The sequence below is a fragment of the Dromiciops gliroides genome, chromosome 3 (assembly GCF_019393635.1).
Source record: "Dromiciops gliroides isolate mDroGli1 chromosome 3, mDroGli1.pri, whole genome shotgun sequence".
NCBI lineage: Eukaryota > Metazoa > Chordata > Mammalia > Microbiotheria > Microbiotheriidae > Dromiciops > Dromiciops gliroides.
In genome coordinates this window covers 213,478,879-213,499,321 of record NC_057863.1, presented here as the reverse complement: position 1 = coordinate 213,499,321, position 20,443 = coordinate 213,478,879, and the positions used below count along the sequence as shown (strand labels likewise).

The following is a 20,443-nucleotide window of genomic DNA, read 5'->3' as shown; positions in this document are numbered from 1 at the left end:
TAGGAAATGAAAAATCTGCTGCGGATAAGCAGAAAACCCATCTACATGATCAAAAGTCCTTAATTTCTCCCTCTCCACTAACATACTCTTCCATCATCCATGCAGTCCAATTAATTTATTTTTAATTTGTGCCCATGTAGACTTTTTTTTTTTAAACAAATGAATATGAAAGTAACATTCTCAGAAATATATAGTGGGGTTGCTTTGGCTTAAAGTTTGAATAAAAAGACTCTAAATAAATGTGTAATTACAAGATGGAATTTGAGACCCTGTAAATTCGTACCTTTAATGTCAAGGACAAGCTGGTCACTAAGGTAAGAACTGATGGTTCCATCTTTGTTCATCTTCCACTTTTGCCTAAGCTTCCCATGTTCACTCCAGACAGCTACTTTAGCTCCAGGTACGTCTTTTCCACCAATAACATCAAGACATGTATCATTAGCCTAAAATATTTTAAAGAAATAAAAACTGATGGCAACTGGAATAAAAAGGATGAGTTCCACACAAAATGGCTCTTTTACTTTATTTCACTTAATATAGATGTCACGGGAGGGTAACCTGATAAACACAAAGGCTGTTTTCAGTTTATAAACATGCTGAGAGAAAACTTGAAGAGAAAAAAAAAATTAACAAAAATACCCAAAGGTATAGTGTATGAACTTAAAGTCCTTTATAAATGTGAACCAGATAAAAAATAATATTCAATTTTAGAAAGGGAGTTGGTGGAGGTGGCAGGGAGGAGGATAGTTTCACCCAATACAACTTTTGCTACCTTGAGCTTTTCTTTGAAATAGACCTTTTTTATTCCTATGCCATTGAAGACAACAGGATAAGACATTTAGAATTTTGCAGCAATTTTATAACTGTTGTAAGTGCTGCTTGTTTATCCGGTTACACATAACAGCATCATTTGCATTTAAGCCTTTGGATCTCAAATACAAGAGAATTAAAGGATAGCAAATTGGATGGCAACACAATTCCTCCTCATTGTCTTTCATTTTACTTTGAACAGAAGGACGCCTAGATAGTCCAAAGTTGGTTTTATCAAGACCAAGAATGTTTTTACCTTTAGGCATTCATACTATGCCATTCAGGATTAGATCTCATTCTGTTGTGACATTACATTTACTATGTTGCTGTTTAGTCTTTTCAGACATATCCAACTTTTCAAGGCTGCCATTTGGGATTTTCTTGGCAAAGATACTGGAGTGGTTTGGAATGGTTTCTTTCTCCAGCTCATTTTCCAGAGGGTCAGGTATGGCATAATGGATAGAACACTGGCCCTGAAGTTGGGAGGACCTGAGTTCAAATCTGACCTGACACTTGGTCAAGTTACTTAACCCCAGTTGCCTTAAACATCTGGGTCCATTTCCAGTTGTCCTGATATATATCTTGCCACTGGACCCAGATGGCTCTGGAGGTCTCAAAGAGTAAGGTTGGTGACATTGCACAGCCCTCCCTCACTTAAATCCAATGCAGTATAAGTCATGACATCACCCCAATGTCATGGTCCTCTTTGGGAACGAAGGACAAACAACATTTTATAGATGAGGGAACTAGGGTTAAGTGACTTGTCCAGGGTCACCCAGCTAGCAAGTTTCTGAACCCAGCAAGATGAGTTTTCCTGACTCCAGGCCTGATACTTTACCTACTGTGCCACCTAGCTATTTACATATACTACATAATACACAGATACTATACATTAATTTAAGTAAAATAGCCAATAAGGATGTAAAGTATCAGCTTTCAAATTCATTTACCTTGGACTTAAAGAGTCCTCGACAGTAGTACCACATTTGGGTATTTTTTCCATTATAAGGAGAAATACATACTGATGACGTCCTCAAATCAGCTAGATTTCCAGTGATTGTTAGGTATTCACCTTGGGCTCGGTTCTTTATTCTGATGTATACTGAAGGCTAAGACAAAAAAAGAACTTATTCAAACTGGGGTGGTATTTAGCCTTGGGATTAACTAATTCCCAAACAAATTAGAGACTAAAGCAGTTGCTTCCACCGGGTGGAAAGGAATACATTTGTATCTATATCATTTATGGATTAAGAACTGCCTCTATGTCAGGGAGAGGAGGCAACCAGCTATCAGAGTACAATGGAATTTTGAGCTAGAAAGGGGCCTTCTTTCATTTTACAGCCAGGAAACAGGTCCAGAGAGGGTAAGTGACTTGCTTAAAGTTATAAACTGACTCCAAATTACTTGCTCTTTCCATTGTTATCACTGATAACTGGCTTAAGGTCTCCCATGTTGCAGCAATAATAGAATATCTTAGTTTTGTTTTGTAGGCCTCTCAGTGCTAATATCCCAACTTGAAGCTTAAGAATAGTCAAGGCAGCAAGTAAGCTGTGTGAAAGGACAGTGCTAAATGAACGTCAAGGCACTTAGACCATCTTTCCCTTTCCACCTCAACAGTGCCTTCTGTGAATATTTTCCTCTTAGTTCTACTATCTGACTGTTCCTTTATCTCCTTTTCTAGATCATCATCCTTCTTTTTGCCCACTAACTTTGAGTGCCCCATCCCCTCAGGGCTATGTTGGGACCGCTACTTTTTTACTTTTCCTTGAGGACTTCATCAGTTCCCATGTGTTTCAATGATGACTGCTGTAGGGATGGCTTTCCAGTCTGTGTATGCAGCCTTCATCTTTATCATGAATTCCTTTTCCACATTACTAGGGGGACATTTCCAACCTTCATGTTCTCAAAGATGTCTCTAATTCAATATACCCCAAATTCACGGTATTTCCCCCTAAACTTCCTTTCTCTGACAAGCGCACCTGCTTCTTCCTTCATGTATTCCTTTCTTCTCACATCCTCAGTCAGGTACCAAACCTTGTACCTCTACTTCTCTTGCTTGGGAAAGACTGGAAAGGTGAAGAAATGAAAACTCTAGGCAATTCTTTCTAAGATTAAAGAGTTAGAACTGGAAGAATAGTTGTTTCAGTATCCTCCCTTTACAGATGAAGACACTGGAGCCCAGGGAGGTGATACAAGTAATGAGTGGAAGTTTGAAGTGTCACCTCAAACTCTCTGGCTCCAAATCTGTCACTCTTTCCACTCTACAGTGATTGGTTTTGAAAGGCAGGAGATGTAGGCCAATCCCTTGAGGGAACGGCAGGGCAAGGGGGGATGTTTTTATGGATGAGGGAAATGGGTTAAGTAGAGACTGAAAATGGGAAAGAGGGAACAATGTAGAGAACAAACAGCCAGAGCAGATGACCTCAGTCAGTCAGTGAGCACTAATGAGTGCTAAGTATGCGATAAGCACTGAGGTTACAAAGAAAGTAAAAAACAGTCCCTGCCCCTGTGGAAGGAACATGTGTAAACAAAATAGGTATATGCAGATAGATTTTGTACAGCAGATGAAAGATAACCTTAGAAAGGGAGGCTCAAGTAGATGGGGAGAGCGAGAAAGGCTTCCTGGAGAAGATAGCATTTGAGCTTAATTTTGAAGGAAGTTGGGAGGTAGGGATGAGGCAGGACAGCATTCAGGTATAGGGAACAGCCTGTGGGAAGCAAAGTAGGCCTGGAAAGCTGGATCACAGAGTAAGTGGAAGGGATTGGTGTCAGAAGACTGGAAAAGTGGGGCAGCTAGGTGGTGCAGTGGATAAAAAGCACAGGCCCTGGATTTAGGAGAATCTAAGTTCAAATCGGGCCTATGACACTTGACACTAGCTGTGTGACCCTGGGCAAGTTACTTAACCCTCATTGCCCTGCAAAAAACAAACAAACCAGAAGACTGGAAAAGTAGGAAGGAGACAAGTTGCAAAAAGCTTTAACTATCAAACATATTTGATCCTAGAGATAATTTGGAAGCATGGAAGTTTGAATGGTGGGTTATGCTTTAAGAAAATCACTCTAGCAGCTATGTGGAAGTCTAATGGATTGGGGAGAGACTTGGGGCAGGGAGACCAGTTAGAAGGCTACTGCAATAGTCCTGATATGAGGTGATAGGGGCCTGAACTAGGTGGTAGCTGTTTGAGTAGTGAGGAGACACATACAGGAAATGTTGTAAAGGCATGAACAAGCAAGATATGAGTGAAGTGACCAAGATGAAACCAGAGGCAAAGACTGGGAAGATGGTCATGTTCTCAACAGTAATAAAGAATTTGGAAAAGGAAAAGGTTTGGGATTAGTGATCATGAATTATGGTTTTGGACATGTTGAATTTGAAACACCAATGAGACATCCAGTTCAAAATTTCCAATAGGCAGCTGATAAGGCACAACTGTAGCTCAGGGAGAGACTGGAACTGGATATATAGATTTAGGAATCATCTACACAGAAATGATGACAGTGAATGGATAGAGAGATGGGATCAAGAAGAACAAGGAGTGGCTGACCTTCCCCAAGCTAAAGAATAAATACAATGTTGGTGCTGTGAATGGCTCCTTAAGAAATCCCGATGCCAAATTCTAAGTAGCAAGCAGTAAAATAATTTGCAAGGAACTTCTCTTAAACTTTTAATAATATTCAAGAATATAGCCAGGAAATAGATTTAAGTTTAGTGCCAATTCTCCATCTCTCAAACTCAATCACAGGATTATAGGTTTAAATTTTGAAAGTGACCAATGAGGTCATCTAGTCTACCACCTAGTAGAGTTGAAGAAACTATGGTCTCCCTCTCTATTAAGAGGACTTCAAATATTTCCTCGAAAACCCTCTCCTCTGTACTACCCACTCCCATCCCCTTCTCCTTGCAAAGGCTGGGTCCTTCTTGAACATTCCAGTCTCTTGTACTCTTGATCCCAACCCCTACTGTCTTCTCCAGCAAACTGCCTATGTGGGGCCCTGGAAAGGGAGCTGGGACTGGAGTCAAAAAGATTGGAATTCCAGTTCAGTGTCAGATGCTTACTGTGTTACTGTGGGCAAGTCATTTAACCTGTGCCTGAATCACCTCAATTGTAAAATTGGGATAATAGCACCTAGCTTCCAGGGTTGTGAGAATCGATGAGATAATATTTGTAAAGCACTTAGCACAATATTGATCACATTACCTTCCCTCTCAATCACTCCCAATCCCCCCATCTTCAATCTCTCCCTATAGAACCTATGAAAATGTCCAGTTCTCTGGCATCCTTAAACATTGTTCACTTGATCCTATCACTTTTTTCAGGCTACTTTCCTGTAGTATCCTGTAGTATCCTTACAGCCAAACTACTAGAAAGCCCCCCGCCCCCGCCTCCCCTCAGCTATCACCTCTCTGATGATGACTGCCAGATCTATAGCCATTGCTACTGTTTCTCCTAAACTCCAGGTACATATCACCATTGCCTACTGGATATCTCTAACCTTGTTCTATAGGTATCTCAAACCCAACATGTTAAAAACAGAACCCATTAACTCTTAGTGTGTCCACTGAGGGCAACACCATCCTTCTAGACACTGAGGTTCCACATCACAGAATAAACTTCATTGTTCCCTCTCCCTCACCCTTCACAACAAGTGGCCAAATCTTGCTGATTCTACTTCTGCTTATCGCGGCCTCCATGATCTCTCCCTGATTTAGGCTCTTATCTCACTGGGACAATGGCAAAAGCTTAAATGGTATCCCTGCCACTAGTTTCTGTCCTATATAGGTAGTATTGTCTGTGGCTACCAAATGGGTATTCCTAAAGCATAACTCTGACCCTGTTACTACCCTTTCTTTAACTATATGGCATCCCAACATATTAGTATTTCCTTTGGCTTCTTTATAATCTTCTTTGACAATGAAACTCTTCTCTTTTTTCCCCCTTTCTAAGTTAGAGGGAAGAGTTGTTTCTTGGCTTCCCTGACTTTCTCTTTTTCATGGAAGATAAGCCTACAAGTGTAGAAAGTCACCTGACTAGGTTGAAATATAAACATTGTACCCTATTCTCAAATTCAGTCTCTGGCCTTCCTCAAGATCATAACCCTCGGGGCAGCTACGTGGCACAGTGAATAAAGCACTGGCCCTGGATTCAAGAGGACCTGGGTTCAAGTCTGACCTCAGACACTTGACACTTACTAGCTATGTGACCCTGGGCAAGTCACTTAACCCTCATTGTCTCCCCCCTCCCTCCCCATCATAACCCTCCAGATCACTTTCATAATTATCTCTATACTGGGTGACCTCTTCAATCTCTCTCAAATACAATGTATTTCAAAATAATAATAAAATTACTATTTAACTCCATATCTTTGTGACTCTTTTTTTTATTCTAGCATAATAGATTTAAAGTCAATAGAGTCATTTAGTCTAACCTCATTTTACAAATTTTACAGAGGAGGAGACAAAGGCTGGTGGGCATTAAATGACTTGCCCAAGGTGACACAAGTAGCAGCCTTCCAAAACAATAATTTGAATCCTTCCCACTGCAGCAAAGCTTTCCCTGCTCCTCCCATGGAAGCTACAAGTAACTCTTTTCCTCTGAGCTTTGATGACACTTTGTACTTCTGTTTTGATTACAGAAATACAATAACGAAGCACAGAAAGTTTCATTTACCTTAGTGGCCTATGAGATCCTGATTCAATATTCTGTATTTGCTAGAGCCTGTGGCATGTGCTTTTCATTTAACTGTTGGATAACAATGGGAAAAATAGGGAGATACACTCTTATGCCCACAGTTACCATTTCTGTATGTTTAACTCTACAAAGTAATGCTAGGCTGGCATCGGGGACAGAGGTCACCTGCAGGTCCATTTCTTCCTTCTTACAGTTAACACCTGTGGGCCCAGAACTATCTATACTCTGAGAGCAGCATGAAATAGCCTTTGATACAAGACTGATTCACTCTACTTGTTAATGTGGTTTTTGTTGACTGCATTCCCAGAATAGTAGACCCTTATCCTGACTCTAGAAACAATGAGTACAAGCCAGAGGCAGAACTTGAACCTAGGTTTTTCTAGTTCCAAGGCCAGCTCTATCCAATCTGCTACACTGTCTCTGTAGATATCTTTTTTTTGGGGGGGGGTGGGGCAGTGAGGGTTAAGTGACTTGCCCAAGGTCACACAGCTAGTGTCAAGCATCTGAGGCCAGATTTAAACTCAGGTCCTCCTGAATCCAGGGCCGGTGCTTTATCCAGTGCACCATCTACCTGCCTCTGCAGATATTTTAATAGGCTATTCTGCTACCAATTGGCAGAAGGGAAGGGTTGTAGAAGTGGCCTGAAGTTAGATGGTGTCAACACAACACCTGGGCTCCCCTCCCAGAGGGCACGATGCCCCCACCCCACCCACCTTGGGTGTCAGATACAAGAGGAAGCTCCTGGATTGCTTTGGTCTGAAGAATGCCCACCTAATCCTGGCCATGGTACCAAATTTAACTTTCTAGTCTTGACCTCTTACCTGGGCTCAAGTTTCATGTTTGGAAATGTTTATTATATGTTTTATTTTGGTTTTTTTGCAGGGCAATGAGGATTAAGTGACTTGCCGAGGGTCACACAGCTAGTTAAGTGTCAAATGTTTGAGGCTGGATTTGAACTCAGGTCCTCCTGAATCCAAGGCCAGTGCTTTATCCACTGCACCACCTAGCTGCCCCCTATTTTTTTTTTACTTGAAGGTCATGCCATTACCTCAAATTCAATACGTCAGAAACAGAAACCATCTTTCCTAGACAACCAGCTATCTCAACTAAGTTCTCTGCTTTTGTAAAAAGTGCCATCATTCCCTGTTTCCCCAGATCTGTAACCTCACAGCAATAGTGACAAATTGAGTTCCTATGTCTAATCAAAAGCAAGTGCTATTGATTTTTCATAATGTTTTCCCAAGTTATGTGTCTTTGATTTTCTCACTGCTACAAATATAGTCTAGCTACTACGTTATCTGTATACTGTTGTCATAATGTCCTTAATGGGCTTCCTTCTCTAATCTCTCCTTCTTCCAGTCTTTCAACTAACCACTTGGTCATTTCAAAGATCTGTAATTTCATCAGTGTTAGCATTCCCTACACTGATGCTGATTGCAACCCATCTATGATTTAAGTCCTCAACAACTTCTGTGACTGAACAATTAAATGGTTTTGAAACTGCATTTCACCAGTACAAGGTGAATTTTTAGTGGGCTGCACAATCAATGTGTGACATGGCAGCCAAAAACATCTAATTTGTTTTTTAAGTGTATTAAGAAGCAGTGTTGCCACCTCCAGAACCAAGAAAAGTACTGTCCTGTCCTGTCCTGGTTGGGCCACATTTAGATGCTGTATTTTAGGAAGGACGTTAATAAGCCAGAGTTCAGAGGACAGCAGTCTGCATGGTGAAGGGCCTGAGGACCACACCACATGACAATCATTTGAGGGCGCTAAGGATGTCCAGCCTAGAGAAAAACTTTGGAAGAAATGGGGGGGGGGGCGGGGGAGGACAGCAGAGTGTAAGAGCCGTTCAAATACTTGAAGACAGCTGTCACACGGGTAAGAGATAAGACTTATTCTGCTCGACCCGAAAAGCACAACTAAAGAAATGGGTATCAGTTGTAAAGAAAAATATTAAAAGTAGAATGAGGTGCCTCAGGAAAGCAGTAGGATTTCCCATCAGAAGAGATCTTCAGACAAGTGTTGGATGACCACTTCCCAGATCCATTCAGGTCTGAGCTCAACTAGATGGCTTCTGTAACTATCACTCTGTCGAATCACTTCATCTGAGTCTGTTAAATGGGATGAACGATCCCTATATGACGCTGCTTTAGAATCTAGGTTTAGACCTGGAAGACATCTAGGAGGTCATCTGGCTCAACCCGAGGCCCAGAAAGGGCCACGCAAAAAAGAATGTGTCAAAACCAGTCATCAGAGCGAGGTCCTCTGTGTTTTGTGTCTCTGCCCTTGGAGCTGTTCCGCACTGCCTCATTAGGTTAGTGTGAGGAAAGCACTTTCTAAACCTTAGAGACCACTGTGAGCTATCATGGCTACAAGTACTAGGAGGGAAAAGGGTTTCTGGTTTCCTAGTACTTTTTTCTCATTACCTGTTTGATGGGACGGAGAGAACCAATTGTTTTCCAACCACTGAATGCCGACCAGTTTGAAATCTCACTAGGCTCTAGCAAAATTTGTCTTCCCAGGAAATTAGATCCTTCATAAGCAATCCACCTGAATAAAAGAAGAAAGAGAAGATTTCAAATATGCTGAAATATAAATTGAGTGGAAACTATACTTGGCCAAAATATGATAGTATTATATTTCTACACTATGTTAAATTTTTTATTCCAGTCTTCTAGGATTAGAAGTTTTTTAAAAAATATATATTTTGCTTTTATATGTATAAAACCAAAAAATACTATACTCTTATGCAAAAATTATATATCATTTTCCTTCAACTATATTAAAACTTTCTCCAGAATGTTACAAGATAATCTTCAAATCTGCCAATTGAAAGGGCAGCCAGTGGTACAATGGAGAGAGCACTGGGCTTGGCATCAGAAAGATTGATCTTCCTTAGTTAAAATCTGGTCTCAGACCCTCACAAATTGGGTGATACTGGGCAAGTCACCTAATCATTCTTGCCTCAGTTTTCTCCTCTGAAAAATGAGAAGGAAATGGTAAACCACTCCAGTATCTTTGCCAAGAAAACTCCAAATGGGGTCACAAAGAGTCAAATACAACTAAAATGACTGAACAAGCCAAGCGAATGGTAAATAAAAACATTTATTCAGGTATATTTGTGTGTAAAAAGCACTGTGGGTATTCTAAGGTTAAAAAAGAGAACAATACCAATCTCTGAAATGTTAATAACAGTATAATTACTTTCAAATGTGTTTTTCCAAAATACACTTCCAGGTTTTTTTACAATTAAGAATCTTTCTCTGAAGAGGCATTGACCTGGATGGGTCTCATGACTAGTCCCAGGAGTCAATCTTTCAAATATTAGCATATTTTAAAATTGTTTTCTCAGTATACATAGTCACATGATCTGCTAGGTAGTGTACGTTTTCCATGTCTAGCTTTCCCTGACCCTGATAATACTAGGATGTAGTACTAGAGAGGAGGGAAGGTCTTAGACAAGCTACCAGGTAAAACATTTTTTCAAATACATACTATAGAGCCTCGTTTCTGTATTCTATTGCCAGTCATAGTTTGCCATGCCAACTTTAGGTTACCCCTACAATCTACCTTTTCCACTCCTAGTTGGATGTAGCTGAACCCTGATAGAGAAAAGCCACACCATTATATTGATTAGATTTACTACAAATATACATTATCTAATCTCAACTAGGTACTCACAGCTCAATGCTTTTACTCTTCTATGATTATCTCACATACTCCACATAAGCTATTTAAAATCTTCCTTTGCCTCTCAAATCTTTATGTATGTCTTTTTCAACAGAGGACCTTATGTCATACTTAACTGAGAAAATAAAGGTAACTTCTTATGAGCTCCTCTTATCTCACTTCATATCCTCAAACTCCTTATTCTTTCCATCTTCACTCCATCTAGAAAAAGAAGTGCCCCTTTTTCTTACCAAGGCCAATCCTTCTGTGCTCATGATCTCATCCCCTCTTGTCTTCTCCAGGAGTTTGCCCCCTCAGTCATTATCTTTTCTTCTACCTCTTAAAAAAATCCTTACTTAACCTTGCCGTTTCTGCTACCATCCTCTATCTTTGCTCCACTTTGTGGCTAAACTCCTAGAGAAAACTGCCTACACTTGGTATTTCTGCTTCCTCTCCTCTTACTTACCTCTAAATCCTTTCCACTTGGGCTTCCCACCTAAACCATTCAACTGAAACTACCCGTCTCCAAATGATCTCTTAATGGTCAAATCTCATGTTTTTGTTTTTTTTCTCAATCTGCATACTTGACCTCATTGCAGCATTTGTCACTATTGATCACCTCCTCTTCCTAGATATTCTCTCCTCTTTGGGTTTCTATGCCACTGTACTGGAACCCCTCCTATCTGTGTGGTCATTCCTCAGTCTCTGCTGGATCTCCATCTATGCCACCAACATTTACCTTGAGTGTCCCTCAAGGCTTCTTGTAGATCCTATATCCTCTCAGTTGATCTCATCAGTTCCCATTAGTCCAATCATAATCTTTATGCAGATGATTCCCAGATCTATATATCCAGACCTTGACTCACTCCTGAGGTAGTCTTTCCTACATCACCAGCACATTTCAAACTAGAAGTCTTGTAGGCATCTCTAACTCAACATGTCTTGAACACAGCTCATTATCTTTTTCTCAAACTCTCCTGGTTTCTGAACATCTCTTTTACTTCCAGGGTACTTACTCACTGCCTTTGTGCCCAGCTACTCAACCTTGCAACCTCAGTTTCATCTTCCATTTCTCACTTTCCTCCTACAGCTTCCATACAATACAGTGTCTTCCCAGTGTTCCTTCAATTAGTAAACAATTATTTATTAAGTGCCAACTGTGTACCAGGCATTGCACTAAGGGTTGAAGATACAAATAATGGTAAAAGACAGTTCCTTTGGGGCAGCTAGGTGGCACAGTGGATAGAGCACCGGCCCTGGAGTCAGGAGGACCTGAATTCAAATTCGGCCTCAGACACTTGACACTTACTAGCTGTGTGATCTTTGGCAAGTCACTTAACCCCAATTGCCTCACCAAAAAACCCAAAACAAAACAAAATAAAAAAGTTCCTTTTCTCAAGGACCTTTGTCTAATGGGGAAGAAAACAAGACAATGGGGGAATCAACAACAAACAAATAAGTATACAAACAATCTACATATAGGATAAATTGGAAATAATCGTAAGGGGGAAGGCACTAGAATTAAAAGGGATTGGTAAAGACTTTCTATAGAAGGTGAGATTGTAGTTTGGACTTGAAGCCAGTAGGTGGAGGTGAGGAGGGAGACCCTTCCAGGCATGGGAAATAGCCAGTGAAAATGCCCAGAATCAGGAGACTAAGCTCGAGTCTCACCTTCTGAAGAAGGTCTTTCCTAGTCCCAGTCTCACCCCTCACCCCTACCTCAGCTGTCAGTGACTTACCTGCACATTCATATTACCTTTCATCTACTCTGTATGTGTCTTGCATTTACATGTTATTTACATGTCACAACTTAAAATATGTCAAAAAAGGTTAAGATCCCCTTGTCTATACTCATTGCCTCCATTTCTTTACCTCCTGCTTATTCCTCAACCCTTTTCAATATGTTTTCCAATCTCTCCAATATAACCAGTGTTCTCTTATCTACTAAACCCAATGGTTTGTCTTTGGTCTTCATTATGCTCTACCTTTTTGCAGTTTTTGACTGTCAATCATTCTCTCCTCTTGTATATTTCTTTATTCCATTGCCCTCCCTGAGCTTGCCCTCTCTCCACCCACCTCTCACCATTTTCTAGATGCTTTCTGGATACCCATCAAGCACAGATGTTTCATAAGCCTCTATTTTCAGCTTTCTTTTCTTCTCTCACTACACTCTCTCTCCTTTTGTGATCTCATCAGTACCAATATGTTCCATTATCATCTCTGTGGAATTCATTCTTCCCATAGAAAATATGAACAAAAAGCACTACCATCCTTCTAGACACTCAGGTTCACAATCTCAAAGGCTTGCTAAGCTCATCTCTCTCCTTTAATCTTCATAACATCTCTTGCATCCATCACTTCTTTCCTTTCACACAGTCCCTGTCACATTTCAGGTCCTTATTCACCTCTTGTATGACTACTGAAGTAGCCTCTTGTCTCTTTACTTCCAGTATCTACCCTCTCCAATCCATTCTCCACCCAGCTGCCACACTAACATTCCTAAAATACAGGTCTGATCACATTTCTTCCCTACTCACAAATCTTTAGTGCCTCCACATTTTGGGGAAGAACTCTTGTGGAGAATGGTTGGGCAGTCTGTAGATTCTGGAATGGCTGGTTTGAGACATTCTGTGTGAAGTCTTTTCTGAATCTTCCAACTAGCAATATCCTTTTGCCCAGAAATGACTTTATATTTACTTACATATGTATATGTTATATTCTTCCCACCCCCAATATAATGCTAGCTTCTTGAAGGCCTAGATTGTCCTGTTTGGGGCTTTGAATTCCCAAAACTTACTAATATTTGTTCAATTGAACTGATATCCAGTATTTCTAGGTGGAAGATCAAAATTTCTTTAAAGATTCTGAGGAAAGATGTTTTAGTTGATGTTAGAACTATATAGCTTGGAGATTGGTATCTTGGAGCCATGCTCTGTGCCATGCCTTTTTCCCCATGAGAAGAAGTCCAGTGATTTCTCCCTTGGTTTCCCTTCCCTTCCCCTGCCCCTAATAAACTACCATCTTATTCTAAAAAAATTAAATTAAATTAAAATTAAAAGAACTATATAGCTTGGCTGATCCATCTTGGATGATTAAATAGTCATAGTATCATAGTAATAATCAATCAATCAATCAATAAATGATCAAACAGGATCATAGGATTTATAGTTTCCCACAAAACTGAGTCATGTAATTGAATGGATCATGTAACTGGCTCATGTAATCAAATGTAGGGATTGTGAAAAATTTGGCAACAGTAAAAGGTCATGTATACCTATTTTATATACCTATATATCTGGGGTCAAGTAAAAATTTCTTGGGTGAAAGGGGTCATGAGTGGAAAAAGCTTAAGAAGCCTTGCTCTAGATCACAGATCAATTATATATTCCAGAGTATGGTACGCTTATTTTATGGGTTCTGAATGAACAGCAATTTCTATTTTTTTGTTGGGTGGCGGGGTTTGACTGTCTTATGAACCATACAGTAGAGAATGCTGACCAGTTCTACATAGGCCAAAGTCCTTTTTACCCACTTTGCCTTATTATTTGTGAGAAACTCCAACATAGGAAGAACATCTTGAGAGTAAGATAATGCTATACTCAGTAACATTAGCTGATGCTCAAGCCGGGGGCATAACTAAACACAAGCTGCTTCCATACTTACAATCCGCTTTTCACCCACACTGACTGTGTGTAGAAGTAAAGATCCTTGTTCAGAATTGAGTTGATTGCATCTCCTAAATGGAGTTCTCTTCCTTCACAGTGTTCCAAAGCAAAGAGACTGATGAAGGGCTCTTCAAAAACCTAGGGACACAAGGTAGATATGGCAGTCTCAATTTGGTACTGTTTATTTTTATTTTTTTTATTATTTTTTTTTCTGGTGCTTGCCCAGGGTCACACAGCTAGTAAGTGTCAAGTGTTGAGTGTCTGAGGCTGGATTTGAACTCAGGTCCTCCTGAATCCAGGGCCAGTGCTTTTTCCACTGTGCCATCTAGCTGCCCCCTTGGTACTGTTTATATCTAATATGAGTAAATAAAGCCTAATTCTTTAAATAGGTTCGGAGCTTAGGTTTGTCATCAGAATTGTGTTGAAAAGGATGGCTTCTGCCTATTTATTGATTTTTTTTACTAACAAAGTTAACTTTAAAATAGTAATACATATATATTAACATAGTAGAGACAGAATGGCATCATGGCTACAATATGGAGTAAGAAGAAACTATGTTCAAACTAATTCTCTGACTGCTTGTGTGAACCTGGATAACTTTCTGGCAAATCTGGTTGGTTCTGCTGCTACATCTTCAGTCACAGGGAGACTAATCATCCTAGTTCAGAGGCCCCTCTTCAGGCCCTCTCTCCCATCTCCATTCCATCCTTCACACAGATGTCAAACTGATATTCCTATGACACCATGGCATTGTCATGCACAAAAAACTACAGTGGTTCCCCATTAATTCAAAGACCACATCCAAATGCTTTGGCATTTTCAAGCCCTTCCAGATTTTGGTCCAGCATATCTCATATTATTGTCCTTCACAATTCTCTACATTACAACCAAACTGGCCTCCCTCCTGTTTCTTGTATGTGACATTTCATTTTCAATCTCCATGACTTTCCAGAGGCAGTCTGCCCCCAATGCTTGGAGTTATGGAGGCTCACTTGCCTCACCTTCTGTTTTAGGTGACCAACCTCTTACATTGTATCTTTCCTGATTTCTTGATCTTAACTTCTAATGCCTTTCTCCATTACTTTTCTTTTTAAACTTTCAGGTGTAAATGTTGTTGTCTCCACCTGATAAAATGCAGGCTCTTGGGAGCAGGGACTGTTTTGTTTTTGCTTGATATTCTCAGGGCTTGGCACAGTTTCTGGCACATTAAAAGCATTTGTTAACTGTCAATTTGTAGTAAGCAATTCCATGATTTGAGTACTTTTCAAAAGACAGGAATGCCATCACAACATGTATTTTATGGTTTGAAGATTCAATCATGAGCACCTTAAAGAAAACTGAACATTTCTTTGTGAAAGTTCAAGAACATCAATTTCTTTTACCTGGCTGTGGCCTGATGCTACCCTGCCTAGGAACCTTGGCATCTTTTGTGGTGAGCAAAAGATTGGAGCAGTTCACCACTTATAACACACTTATGGGAGCAGGTACAGGTTTCTTTACCATGCAACGGTTCAATATCCTGAATGTTACCTCATACATGGTTTAATTTCAGAGTTAATGGGTTTTCCCTCTAAGGATGTTAGTTGACGTCTTGTAGTATATCCAACATTATGTCACTACACTTGTTTGGTATATCATATTATATACCTAATCTGCTGCCCTGATTAGCTTTTCTATCTTGGTCAGTATTTTATGTTTGATGAACACTGTTTTGTATTGTAGTTTGAGATATGGTGGTATGGTTAGGCACCGCTACTTTCCTATTTTTTTTTAAAAAATTACATTTCATATGATTTTTTCTCTTTAAGTTGCTTCTAACAAATTTTGTTATTATTTTTCTACCTCCATAAAGTTTCATTAGCATGTCACAGAATAAGTAAATTTATTTAGGTAGCAGCATCATTTTATTCTATTGTTAATATATTTCAAATTATCTAGCCTTGTATTTCTATAAAGCATATTTTAAAACTCTATTCATATAGTTCTTATGTGTCTTAGTAAGTGGATTCCCAAACATTTTCTACATTCTGTAGTTATTTTGAATTTCATTTCTCTGATTCTTCATGCAGGTTTTTGTTGATAATATATAGAAAAACTAATGACATGTATGAATATATTTTATATCTTCATTTGCTGAAGTTACTGTTTCAATTAATTTAGAGTTAAATCTCTAGGTTTTTCTAAGTAATCATATCATCTGTAAAAATTGATGTTTGTCTATTTTTCCCCTAATTTACTTTTCTTGTCTTATTGTTATAGCCAGCAATTCTAGAACTTCTCTTCTGGATTTTGCCATCATGCCCCAGGAAACATTATCATGCTGCTGAATCTATAAAATGTGTACCTCTATTAGAGTCAATGTACGCTGGTGGCCCAAAGCGGGGAACAATCTCTTTAAGGAGAGCTTTGGCCACAAAGCCAGCAGTTGTTCATGGAGCAAGAAAAGCTTCCACCCACTGAGTGAAGTGGTCAACAATAACAAAGCAAAATTTATATAGTCTTGCTTTGGGCATAGAAATAAAGTCAATTTGTAGATGTTCAAAAGGTGTATATGCCAAAGGGTGTCCTCCATATGCTTTAGCATGGAAGGCATGTTGATTGTAAGATTGACATGTGGAGCAGCCTGAGCAGATTCGAGATGCTGTGTTAGTTATACCTGGTGCTAACCAGGTACTCCTGAGTCCACAATGCTTTGTGTGCCCAAATGGCCTTTCTTGTGAATAGAGAGGTATACCTGGTAATAGAATTTCCAGGGGAGAAGTGGTTTTCCCTCTGAAGACATCCAGACTCCATTGATCTGTTTAGCCTTGAATCTCTTTTTCCACCTTTCTACTTCAGAATAATCATAAGTTAGGTGGAGAGAAACATCCTCAGAAGGTGAGAGGTTAAATACATGTTCAGGGGCTTCTAAAGCAGCTCGTGCATTCCCCTTTGAAACAGAATCATTATTCCCTGTGTGGGCAGGGCAATGTAAAATTATGCACCACGAGATGTGGTATGGTAAGCTTTCCATAACATTTTCAGGTGTCATCATGGACACATAACTAAATTTGGCCTTGATACAGACATATAGTGGTAAAAAGTGTTAGTAATGTCATAACTGTCTCAATTTTGTATTCCGTATGGAAATGAGTATCCTCCAAAGGGGGGACTCCAATATGCTGTATATATCAAGTTTAAATTTGTTTTGTATATTTTGAAAAACTTTCAATATTTAATTTGAACATTTTTGGACAATGCTATGCTATAGATTAATGAAAATCCAGCAGTTCCAGAGACAACCAGAATCCATAGACAGCCAGAATCCAGACCAGAGTCCAGTTCCCCTGATGACATCTCAACCCTCCTTTGAAGACAAGATTTTAAGGACTTTAAATGGACATTTTGGGGTTTTTTGTTTTTCCTTCTGTTACTATATACATCATCTGTAATATGTATCTTCCCTTTCCTATACTGTTATTAATATATTGCTTGTCAGCATTGGTTATGATATTCTGTTATTTATTTATTGTTTATTATTTATTGTTCCATCAAGGAAACACCCCATGTTTCTTGATGAAACAAAGGGGGAAATGTAAAGAATTGTTATTTGAGGTTTTTATGACCCCATCTTTTAGCTAGAATTAAAAAAATACTCGGTGCAGGCACTGGCCTGGGGCTCCACAAACTGCATGGTGCTCCACCCACTGGTTGTAGCCATTGCCATGGTGCTGGCACCTCACGTCATCACCACTCGCCAACACCTACATGGGCCTGGCAAAATTATAATGATTGGAAGCCTAGCGAGGGCAGTCATGTGACTGTCAGAGCAGCCAGCCAATTTTCTGGGGGCTGTGTGTGGTCAGTCTAGGGTCTGCTGGGAAGAAGGGAGGTTTTCTGCCATTCTAGCTTGAAGCTGGAAGGCGACAGGATGCTGCTATGTGTTCTCAGCTGATTCCTGGGTGGTGGTGGTGTTCAGGTTGTATAATTTCCCTTTTCCCCATTTTATTTCCTTTCCCTTGATCCTACTGATCCCATTTGTGTTTTTTTTTTTTTTTAATTTCATTCTTGTTAAATAAATCCTGCTCTGTTTTGAGGGAGGCTGCCGGTCTCCTTCCTTGTCCCAATATTGTGGCAAGCTGCCTAGCTAACACTCCCCAATTAAAAATTGGTCCTTACACTGCAGGATCACTTCTGTCCTGGAACTCATACCTCATCAAGTACCTTTTGCTCTTTCCTCTGACTGGAGAGGATGGAGACAACAATCTTATCACAGAATTTCCCTTTAAGGAGGATCCCCAGGAGAGCTATCTCATTTTCCACCTAGCTGCACTATTCTGGACTTTGTCATCATGCCATCAAACAGCTATCTTCTCCTCCAACCTAACTTTTCAGTTTGCTTTTATATGTTGCCTTTCCCCATTAGATAGGAAGTTCCTTGAAGGCAAAGACTGTCATATTTTGGCAGGGGATTATTCTCAGTGCTTAAGACAGTGCCTGGCACAGAGTAGGTCCTTAAAGTTTTCTTACTGATTAACAGTAATCACTGAGTGATGAGCATGGTCATCCTTGCTTTAGGTCAGATCTTATTGGAAAATCCAATGTTTCTAGTGTTTCTCCATTACATATAATTTTGGCTCTTAGTTTTAGATAAATACTATTTACCATACCAAGGAAAAGTCCATTCTTTTTAGTGTTTTTAATAGAAATTGGTAATATAATTTGTCAAAAACTTTTATCTGCTGATATAAATGGCTTTTAATTATTAATGACATATACATATACACATATATATGTTTATAGTTTTACTAAAATACTGAACCACCCCTTTATTTCTGGTATAAATGCAACCTTGTCATAGTTTATAATCTTTTAAATATATTTTTATAGCCTCTAGCTAATTTTTATTCATTTTTTTTGCAATGATTTTCACTAAAATAATTTGCATATAACAGAGGTTCTTAACCTTTCTTGGTTTTTTGACCTTTCGCAATCTAATGAAACCTATGGACCCCTTCTCAGAATATTTTTAAATTCACAAAATACATAGAATTACAAAGGAAATCAAAAGTTGGTGAAAATAAAGATGCATTTTTCCCCTCATCCAAATTTACAGACTACCTGAAAAGTCTACATGAACTCTTTGAGTTCGTGGACCCTAGGTTAAGAATCCCTGGTCTGTGGTTATTTTTCTGTTCTATCCCTGGTTAAGTAAGAAAACTTACATTTTTATAATGTAAAGAAATTGACAGGATCTCTTCTTGTTTTTGCAAACAGTTCATTTAATAATTGAATATCTGATAGAATTCACTTGTAAATTCATCTAGTCTTGTTTATCCCACCTTTTGGAGTTTATTCGATTTATTTTCCTAAGCTTTAGTTATTTAAATTCTCTAATTTCTTATTCCTCTAAATCCACTTGTTTTATATCCTAAAAAACATGCATTCATTTTATTTATCAGTTTTGTTGGCATATAATTGAGCAAAATAATTTCTAATAATTTTTTAAATTTCCTCCTTAGTTGTCCTCATTTCTTTTTCCATTTTTGATACAGGCAATTTGTTTTTCCTCCTTACAAAGCAGATCAAACAATTGCTTGTTTTATTAATTTCTTTAAACATCTCCTAGTTTTATTTATCAATTCAAAATTCTCTTTTTTCTTGCTTTAAATTTTATTAATGCATCTGTGGTTTTTCAGAATGTCTATTTTAATGTTTAGTTATTTTAGGGAAAAATTGTTTTTGTCATTTTTTTTCATTTTATGCCAAATTAATTCATCTGATCTTTCTTCTTTTCATTGAGGGAGAGTATGTAGATACACAGATTTCATTGTTGTTCAATTGTTTCAGTTATGTTATGTCCAACTCTCTTTGTGATCCCATTTGAAGTGGTTTGCCATTTACTTTTCTGGCTCATTTTATAGATGAGGAAACTGAGGCAAACAAGGTTAAGTGACTTACGTAGGATCACATAACTATAAAGTGTCTGAGGCCAGATTTGAACTCAGGAAAATAAGTCTTCCTGACTCCAGGCCTGCCACTCTACCCACTGAGTTACCTAGCTGCCACCTTAGATATACAAATATTCCCCTGCTTTGAACACAATCACACAAGATTTGGTATGTTACTGTCATTTTCTTTAATGAAATTATCCACTGTTTCTAAAAGTTGGTTATTCTTTGACCAATCAATTTGTCAAGATATTTAATTTCTGCTTAAGTTTAAATCTTTTCTTCATAGGTTTTTTATAAAAAATTTTTATTGAGTAAAATAACGTACTTAATATTTCTGCTTTTTCTGCATGTGTTTATGTGGTTTATATGCCCTAGTAAATGGACAATGTTTGTAAAGGTGTTGTATACTTTGTATATTCTTTTCCTCCCCACTTAGTAATCCAAAGACCTAAAGCACCTAAGAGTATGCATAGGGGTATGTGTGTGTGTGTATGTGTGTGTGATGCATATGTTCAACCCTCCTTTGTCTGGTTTAGATTACGTCTGATCTCACCTCTTCCTCCATGCTTTTATTATCTCTTATGCACCCTACTTCTGAGAAATACTAAGTTCTAATCCAACTTACTTCTTTACTCTTTAGTATATTCCTTTCCCCTTCCCTTTTCTTTCCTTT

The 20,443-nt window shown here is 38.8% G+C and overlaps 1 protein-coding gene across 1 annotated transcript in view; it reads right to left on the bottom strand.

Annotated features, from left to right (window-relative positions):
- The window catches only part of CRYBG3 (crystallin beta-gamma domain containing 3), a 144,018-nt gene that overhangs the window by 3,048 nt on the left and 120,527 nt on the right, over positions 1 to 20,443 (bottom strand). Inside the window, exons 18-21 of the mRNA XM_043997303.1 lie at positions 13,836 to 13,975; positions 8,930 to 9,053; positions 1,761 to 1,919; positions 284 to 443 (exon numbers count right to left, since the gene is read on the bottom strand). Coding sequence (XP_043853238.1) covers positions 284 to 443; positions 1,761 to 1,919; positions 8,930 to 9,053; positions 13,836 to 13,975 — 583 coding nt within the window. The remainder of the gene's footprint in view (positions 1 to 283; positions 444 to 1,760; positions 1,920 to 8,929; positions 9,054 to 13,835; positions 13,976 to 20,443) is intronic.